Here is a 9626-nt window from a genome sequence, read left to right as displayed (position 1 = left end):
TAAGTTGAATACATTTCAACTTGATATCTAAAAATAGATCCTACTGTGAATATTTGCAAATTAAGTTTATTTTTTTAACTTTCACATTAAAACATTGAAATATGAAAACCAAGTTTGTTCTCTTGCTGCTTAAATAGATCATTATTCATTATATTTACACAGCCAATAATGAACTCAGCACAATTACTGTTCCATTTTCAGCCAGCTGCCACTAGGTGGTGTATATATCCTTTCAAACCCCTTCATTTAAATACAACACATTACTTCTATGTGTAAAATAACAGCAGGTGGCTTTAAGGATGTATTAACCTTATAATCACAGAGGTGACAAATTCAGTTAAACACAAGTTACTCTGGCAGCTTAACAAAGAATCCTTTTAACGATCCTCTTGAACTTTAGCGGTTTCCCCTGTACGGTATTCATGCTCATTCAAGCAGTACTTTGAAGCTGAGGGGGGATGAAAGTCTTTAGTGCTCATTGACAGTGTGCATCATCGGCGAGTCTCTTTGTCCAAAAGGTCTTTAGCTTCGTTGATCTTGGCAGCGAGATACGGGGAACCACCTGCAAACACAAAAACAATTTTGGTGCAACTCACTAAACCGGCTCTACATGCAGTCTAACAGACAGGTTTTGGTTAGAGGCAACTTTATCTCTTGAATTAATATCACAGATAATCACAGATAACAGATCGATCTGGTTTAGGTTTACCTTTATCCGGATGGTTCAAGACCATAATCCTCCGATGGGCCTCTCGTACCTTGGCTTTAGTGCTGGCTGGGCTGGATGTAACATAATACATCCATGTGATTAATTAGAAATGATAAAAATATGCCACATTTTAGAAGACCAACATTATTTATACCAAAAAGATGCATTACCTGATGCCCAGAATGAGACTGGCCTCTCGTTTGGACATCTTCTGCTCAAAACCTCCTTTGTAGTATGATGAAAAAGTCTGAGGAGACACCACAGTATTAGACCTTTGATTATGTATGCCAAATAACTTTATGATAGAACAGATTTTTTTAGATCATTCCTCTAAAGACAGGCTAAAGCTACAGCACCCTCTGGCTTTCTTTAAAAAGGTTAATAGTCTGAGGAGGAATATATTTCAAACATACTTTTTAAATGACGTGTGAAACATTCAGGGTGACAAATGCAGAACATTTATAAAAAACAGCACATAGAATCCATACCACAAGTGCACACGCAGGCAAAAAAAAATGCATAAAAGTTCATGAAACCTAAAAATAGTTCCCTTTATTATTTACATGGTTTGGGTAATGACAGGTGAAAAAGACTCAAGACCAGTATTTCCTGAATCCACCTGCCTGTAATATCTGAGATCAACATGTTAACGTGGCACAGTGTGTAGCAATTAGGGCTGCTCGATTATGGCAAAAATGATAATCACGATTATTTTCACTGAAATTGAGATCTCGATTATTTGATGATATTTATTTAACCCTTTAAGACCTACCATAGAACCAAGTCCGCCAGAGCTTATATTATTTTATTTTATTTTTTTTTACATGCTGTTATAGCCTGTTATAGCCCATATTTTAATAATATGTATGCATTAAGTCCATAGTAATTACATTAATTGCAAAAAAGCGCAATAAACTACAAAAAAATTGAAAGTCGTTTTTGGTTTGTTTTTTTACATATATTTCTACTTGGGGAAATTTAAGAGGTTTATCCCTCAAAACTTTAAATACAAAAAAGTTGCAAAAAATAGTTTCCCACCACAGGAAATTTATTTTGAGTGTCTTCATAGTTTTATTTTGGAGATACAGCAATTTTTATATACTGCAGGAAAAACAAAAAAAACAAACTATGATGCAAATTTGCAAAGAAAACAGCATCTGCATCAAAATAAACTATTTCCAGCAGTGCAATTTGAGTTCTAAGCATCACAGAAACTATACAGAAAAGTATAGAGTCAAATATGAATTATAAAAACACCAGTATAGGCTTTTAAGGCCTACAAGTAAAAAACTACATTTTCCGCGAAAATGATGTCACTTCCGGTTTCGGACAGGAAATGGCAGACATGCGGTAGTTCGCATCGACGTCTTTTTCAATGTGGGAAGTGTTACAAACAGCTGATCGGATCGGCAAAGGTGTTTCTGGAATATTATGTTTTGTTGCTGCAAGCGCTTTTTATGCAATTTCTGCAAAGCTTTATGTGGAAGGAAACCGTGACCGAGGACAAGCTGATGACATAAGATGTAAGTACAACTCCTCCGGTTTCATATGCAAAACAAATTATTGCGCTAGCTTACAGGGCTCCGGTTCTACAGGGGTTTAAAGGGTTAACAATAACAATGTATTGAATAATGACTTTAAAAAAAATAATATAAAATAGTGTGCAAATACTGATAACAGTGCAAATGTTTGCAATATAAAAAATAAATGAAAAATGTAAACATCTATGTTTAGTGAACTTTGCAGTGTTGCTCTGTGGTGCAGCTACGACACTGTAGCAAAGTTTACACATTATGTCTACTTGATCCACGTCTGACTCCGCCAACCCATAATGTTTCCACACCACTGAAGTTTTTTTTTTACCTCTCTTTTCAACCAAAGGCAGTCACTCTCCTCTCCAAATAACTTCTGCTTAGCTTTCCGAGCTTCCTTTCGGTCCTCTTAATTGTTGTGAGGCGTGTTCGAAATGCAGAGGTGCGCTCGATTTGCCACACGGAGCAGCGCGAGAGTAAAGCACAAGGGAGGGGCTAATAATCGGCTCAGTCATTTTTAATGATCGTTGAAAGCCCAGATCATAATCGTGATTAAAATTCGATTAATTGAGCAGCCCTAGTAGCAATTATTCACCTGGAGTAGATATAAGCATTACAGTGGATGTGCAGGATGTTCATCATTTACTTACTGACGAAGGCATCTTCTTCACAGTTTCAGAGAAGACTTGGCCAAGAGGCTTCCAAAGGTGGAAAGCATACCGGCCTGTAGATTAAACACAAGACATGCACAAGAATTTTAAACCAGAAAAAAAGAAGAAGAAGAAGAAGAAAGCTTTCAAACTACAGAAATAAAAAAAAAAATCAAATTCAAAATCAAACCATTATTACCTGCAAACCCTGCTGCAGCCACACCAAGACCAACTGCAATTAATGTCCGTCCCTGTCACCAAAAACGAAACATCCAGCTGTTAGCACACTGGGTCAGACAGGTCATTCGACACAGATACTTGAGTAACTTCACTATTTAAAGTTAAACTTTATTGACTTGTGTCTGCTGATCATGTTTACAGTGTTTTAAAGCAAATAACCTTTGCTTTAAAACAGACACCTTTTCCTTTGGAGTTCTCTCTATCCCCTCCCATGATCCATAGCTTCAAAGCTGACTCTGGCTTTTCGTCATGTTTCTACAGAAAAAAATAGGCCAAAAATGATGCTTTTCTTGCATCATTTTTGAATGGCCATTTTAAACTTCTAATATCTAGAAACCTACTTCAGCTAGGAACTTAAATTTTTTTAGGGTGTATGTCTGGTACTAGAGCGCTACGAATACAGACCTCAAGGTGAGTAATTATGCCAGAATGCCAGATGCTTCAAGCCCAAACTATTTGGACCTCCGATATCTAAAAACAGACTTTGAGGCGTGTTGCCGATTGTTGTTTACAATTTCTCATATTCGAGGTGTTTTTGTTTCCCCCCCAAACAGTCCAAATGAATGTGAAACTAAATGGTTGCACAGATATTAAAGCCTCATTATCAAAAATAAATAAATAAAAACAAATAAATAAGAAAAAATACATTTTCTTCCAGCTTCCCTGTAATACCAAGTATGACACCATGTACCAAATCCAAATGAACTTTTTTGAAGGCACAAATTTCTCTTCATCATTATATCCTCCTGCCTCCTGACCCACGTTAACACATGGACTGAACATACACACACCCACAATGGACAACTGTACCCTCAAACACACAATAATAACATGGACTGAAACACCACTCACAACCACCAGCACTTTATATAGCCTCTGTAGGAATTATATCTCACTTATCATAACTGCACTACTGTATAGCTCTGTAATAATCATTCTGTACATACGATAATTTTTAACCCTACAACTGTTTACAACTTGCACAGTTCCCATTTCTGTATAGCTGTATATCTCAGATTCTGTAAAGTTATTTATTTCATATTCTGTATAGTTTTTCATATTTACATCCTGTTCATAGCCTGTACATAGCTTGTACTCACTACAGCCTGTACATACTTATAGTTATAGAATATTCACAACATACTTCACACCGTGTACATTATAACATTCCATAATAGACCCATTTCTGTAATATACTCACATATCTATATTATTGCTAATATTTATTGTAATATATCTATATCACTAAAGCACTTCTGGATGGATGCAAACTGCATTTCGTTGCCCTGTACCTGTGCATGTGCAATGACAATAAAGTTGAATTCTATTCTATTCTATATCCAATATTCATCATGGTGATCGCTCTTATTTTCCCAATAACATTTTTAGAAATCATCCCAGTAATGCAACTTGAACTTCTCCGTGTTCATAGTACCAGATATTTAATATAGAAAACTGAAGTAGTGGTAATTTTCTAATACTGATAGTTTACTGTTTCTCGATGCCAGAGATACGTCTAAAACAGCCCTACCTCTATAATTAAATAAATGGGACCTGAAAACGTGCATTTTTTTAAAGCGTGTCTTTCCCCTGTTTAAACCTCAGTATATTTTGCATCGTATTTTTTAAGCCTCACAATAAATATTAATGACATCTAAAAGAACCTCTGCAAGGGCTCTTGTCACACATGGCCTGCACTGTGTTAACCCATCGACATACAAACGTCACTGTTCCTTGGAGTCATACATGTAACCCACATGTAGCTAGTTTTGGCTAACCAGGTTACGATTCCTCATCTACTGTTGTTTAACCCAGAGAAAATGAAGATTGCACCAATTAGCCCTGAAAGCTCGTGTCTGTGAGACATTCTTTAAAGCTTACTTTGCTCAGGTTAGTTCGCTAGCTTCTGTACCTGATGCAATAGACCGACGTGCCGTTAGCGGTCATTGAGGTTACTTAACAGAAGCGTCAGCTGCTATCCAACCACCTCGATTTAGTTTGACAGACACAAAAGTCCTAAGTATTTAAAACAGGTATTTACCAGCTGCCTGTCTATCTCCGCGTCACTTCTAACACTGGTTTTTGGAGAGTACTCAGTGTATCGCATCAGGTCTCCATCCACGGTCATTCCACCGGCGTTCGCCATGTTGCCTCACAACTGTTAAACCCAGAAATGACTTAGAGCACATCCGGTTGTGACTTTCACAATAAAGTCGTCATCTTTGTTGGAATGGGGACTGTGTGGCTAATTGCAGGGAACATTGAGATTTTTTTTTGTTTAAATTAACTAAATGCCATTAAAAACTCATTTTCTTAATTTAAATGAAATAAACAGAAATGACAGTATGCTTCAAAGTAGTTCAGTTAAAACACTGTTGGAGAAAAATTATTGGATCTCATGATGAAAATGCAAGTTTGCTTACTTGAAGTACAGCATTCCAGTCAAGTCATAGCAAACACCATAAATAAACCAACACTCACCCTACCACAACCCCCCCGGTAATAATAAAAATCGAAATAAAATCTGATGTTTCATCTCCAAAACATAAAGCCACAACATTATTGAACATGTGTGCTCATGTGTCAAACAACGCTATACAATTGTGTATATATCATAAATATATACACAATGCTTTTTTCTGAATACTATTTTCATGTTTAGCGCAGAAGAAACTGTAAAAATAGTGTTTTCCAAGGACAGCACAAAAAAGAAAAGCGAATTTTAAAAAAATGCCACGGCTTTCCTATTGGTGTAAAAGTGAATCATGTCGACCAATAAAAAAAAAAAATAAAAAAAAAGATTTGGCAACACGTGGGATTTGGTTATTTAGTGAGAGGGGAAAGTTTTGGAAGTGACGGCAGCAAAAAATCCACCAATATAGACTATATTTATATGAAACAAGTATACTTACTGCATTTGGTGTATTTTAACCATATATAATGCATATTACTCGGTTGTCTGGCTGTTATCATTTCTAACTTACTTAGCTGACTATTACAATGACAGGGACACTGTTTGCTTTTTAATGTAGACAACTTTATTTTTACTTCAAGACATGAAACTGATCATTTCAATTTTTCTGTGATGCCAATTCACAACAAAACTCGCCTGAAGGAACTTTATACCGTAAGCTGAAAACCCTCCATAAGGTGGAGAAATCCCCGACAATCAAGTGAAAGCATAGAGAAAGGAGAGTATAGAGATGAGAAATAACTAGTGGAAAGAGAAGACATTAATGATGTGCAGTGGTGGAATCACTGAAATACAAGATTGAGAAATGGACCAGGGAAACCTATAGAGTCTGACAATGTTAGTGACATTACACACTGATTCAATATTAGTTTTAGTGGCCTCATTACTGCTGAGATGAATTTTAACAGTCTGTTTTTCAATAGCCAAATGTTTTAAATTTGTTTAAGTGAGATTAAGTGAGGCACTCACGTCATGTAAGAAAAATCAAGTGTTACTCTGCTTGCCCTTCTTTTGCTTCTCTGCAGCGGTGGTCCTCAGCCCGACTGTGATTGAAGGTGTTAACGGACATGTGGCTCCTGCCATCTTCGTAGTTTGCTCTGGCCCTCTCATTTGATCTGTCAAAGCAGTTTTGGTCTGGCTTCCTCTTACTTGCCAAGATGGAATTCTGTGTCCTGTAGCCACTGGTTGAGCAAGATGAACCCGCAGAATGATGGTATTTCTTCTGGTCATGATCTGACCTTTCACGTTGGTATGTTTTTTTTTTTTTAAGATCTGGGTCACTCGTATCCTTTTTATCTTCTTCCAGATGTTTTCTTTTAAAGTGTGATTTGATTGGAAATATTGGAAATGTGTGAGCAGTTTTACAGTGACTGGGCCTGATGAAGTTCAGGCTGCTCCTCTGAGAAGAAGGATGGAGGCCAAGGGTGGGAGTTCTTTTGGGCAGGTTGTCTGGTGTCAGAGGTGGGCTGGTGCAGAGACCCACACCCTTCTGTCCCGCTATCTGACATCCCTGTCTTCTATATTTTAAAGCTATTAATGTGCTCATAGCAGGACTTAACGCTGCAGACAATGAATCATGCCATATGTTAAATTACTCATTTAAATGATAACAGCATTTTCACATAAAGCAAAGTAATATGTAATAAAATAAAAGACCAGATTATTTTTAATAACCTTATTACTATTAGAGTTCAACAAACATCAGGAGATCACACATTTCTGCAGTTTTATCTGCATAATCCTGAGGCTCGGTGGGGTGGATCTAAAGGGTGATCTGAAAGCAACACAGCACAGCTAAAGAGACTTTGTTTTTTGCCCACTATATGGTCAAAAAGTATACTTACATGTAAGAGGTCATCCAGAGATTTATTCATCTTTTCTCCACGAACTGAATACCAGACTCTTGGAAATACAGTTCAGATGTCTGAAAAGACAGTCTGAAATTTTCTTTGGGGTTGTCCTTGAATCTCCATCATGTATCTCAGCTGAGAGCACAGCAGAACATGTAATCAAACTAGGAGTCCAGCACAGACTTTTAACTGACATACATCATGTTATCAATCTTTTCTATTAAGCTTGAAATCAAATTCTTCAGAAGAAATAAAAAGTGCTCTTGTATTGCTTTACTTACCATGGCATACTCACTGTACCCAGGGTACAGCAAGGAACCAGTGTACAGACTCAGCCACGCAGCCCAGGGACCATACATCTATGGCTTTTGTAGATGGAAGCCCCAGAATAATCTCCGGAGACCTGATGGATGACAAAGAGAAATGATTGTCACATTTTTTGTTTATGTTGACCATTTGGATAAGTATTATTTATACTACAGCTGAGAAACCCCTAACAGAAATCACAAACACTGGAGTTTGTGTAACTGTGTGAGGAAGAGATTCAATTTGATTCCAGCTACTTACCAGTACGGACAGGTCTGAATGTAAGAGCCCCACTTTGGCAGCTGAGGTGTCATAGGCGAGGTCAAAGTCAATAATTTTATTCAGTACGGCTCTTGGTGATATTTCACCAACATTACATTTTATAATTTCAGGTCTGTGTGTATTGTTCCAAGAGACTTGAGGTGATTAAACACTATTCCCGTCTGAGAGGTATCAAAGAATATGTCATGTTACGATTCAAATTTGATCAGTATCCATTTTCAGAGCATTAATGTAAAGAATCATGGAGTTAATCATACCTGCACGATGATGGGATGAATTGCCTTTTAATTGAGCAGTTTGAAATTTATTCCTTTCATGAAGTCAAAAAGACTTTTTAAAAATATTCAAACTCAGGAATATATTTGGTTTGTTGGAGTTACAGGCGTTACGTTTTCACATGGCAGTGAGCTAGAAACATGAGATGGTTTTTACATTAGTTTAACAGAAAAAAAACATTTTATAGGCATTTCATCACAGTCCTTACATCCACTGCACACATCTTTCTAACTGAAATTCTAGGGAGCAGTTTTTACCTCTTGGTTTTCCAATGGGTCTTTGGGTTCTCGTTTTTCATAATGGCTACAGCCTTTTTGTCAGCCATACTGACACATTTTGCAAATGTGCCATAAGACCCTTCTCAAAGGAGAGTTCAAATTTGGTACTTGGAGGATCTGGAGGTGAGCCAGACTCCTGGGACTACCTTGTCCTGGGCATTGTTGGGGGACATGTCTGATAAAACAATAACAGATAGAAGAGAAAAGCAGATTTAAACTTAAATTTTAATGAAATAACATAGATGGTAAATACTAATGCGAATAGAAGATACTATTATAGACAAAAATACTAGTAAAGTATTGTGAGTGTAAACCAATCTGTTGCAAGCTGGATGAACAGACAGCAGATTATACACTGTACACACTAACCAAATTAATGTTTCTTATTTCTTCTTCAAAATGTAAGATGTGGTCAGTGTCATGTCAATCACAAATTTAACAATCCAACCAGAGAACAGATGGGTTTGGCTGTCGGAGTGGTGCTTTACTGAGCTTTCAGGTCCTAGAAGGGTAACCAGTTTGAAGCTGGAGGATCTTTAAATAAATACCCCATAAGGCTCATACAAGCTAGGTCCCTTAACTTTGGTCTGTAAAAATTGTAACTTGTGTAAATATTTTTTTATAAACACAAATTTTCGTCTGTAGATGCACAAACCTAAAATTTTCTGATATTTTGTGCTGTTCAAAACTACGCAGCCTGTTTACAAGTACAAAATATTTATGACCACTACTTGAGCCCATACACGTGGTTCTTTTTCCCATCTCAGCCACGGGACTGAAGGCAGTACTGCTAAGATCAAGAAACGCAGAGAAAAAAAAGAAGAAGAGGAAAACCCAGAGTTGAACTGTAGGGAAAGAAAAGGCCAGCGCACTTGCTGGAAGTCCAGAGCCGGGTGACTGGATCAAGGAGAGAAGTACAGTTGTAAGATGGGTTATTTATGGAAGCCCGTTTCCACCACTAAAAAAAAAAAAAAAAAAAAAAAAAAAAAAGGATCCATAACTCAAAATTTCGAGTTATTTTCTCGAAATT

The 9626-nt window shown here is 37.0% G+C and overlaps 1 protein-coding gene across 1 annotated transcript; it reads right to left on the bottom strand.

Moving 5' to 3' along the window:
- Nucleotides 1-122: 122 nt before the first annotated feature.
- dnajc15 (DnaJ (Hsp40) homolog, subfamily C, member 15) lies at nucleotides 123-5286 on the bottom strand. Its single transcript, XM_085374237.1, has 6 exons — nucleotides 5173-5286; nucleotides 3091-3142; nucleotides 2892-2965; nucleotides 880-956; nucleotides 710-780; nucleotides 123-562 (listed from the first exon to the last, which is right to left on the bottom strand). The coding sequence occupies exons 1-6, from the start codon at nucleotides 5275-5277 to the stop codon at nucleotides 492-494; spliced, it is 450 nt and encodes a 149-aa protein (XP_085230363.1). The 5' UTR covers nucleotides 5278-5286; the 3' UTR covers nucleotides 123-491.
- Nucleotides 5287-9626: the final 4340 nt, after the last annotated feature.

The sequence above is a fragment of the Diplotaxodon limnothrissa genome, linkage group LG16 (genome assembly GCF_057381915.1).
Source record: "Diplotaxodon limnothrissa isolate DT_005_m linkage group LG16, D_limnothrissa_male_GT1.1, whole genome shotgun sequence".
Taxonomy (NCBI): Eukaryota; Metazoa; Chordata; class Actinopteri; order Cichliformes; family Cichlidae; genus Diplotaxodon; species Diplotaxodon limnothrissa.
This window is presented reverse-complemented; position numbering and strand designations above follow the sequence as displayed.

Coding starts and splice junctions, on each gene's coding strand:
- dnajc15 (XM_085374237.1), bottom strand. CDS start 5,277: ATGGCGAACGCCGGTGGAATGACCGTGGATGGAGACCTGATGCGATAC. Junction 3,143..5,172: donor CGGAGATAGACAGGCAGCTG/GTAAATACCTGT, acceptor TTTTGGTGACAG/GGACGGACATTAATTGCAGT. Junction 957..2,891: donor TGAAGAAGATGCCTTCGTCA/GTAAGTAAATGA, acceptor GTGTCTCCTCAG/ACTTTTTCATCATACTACAA.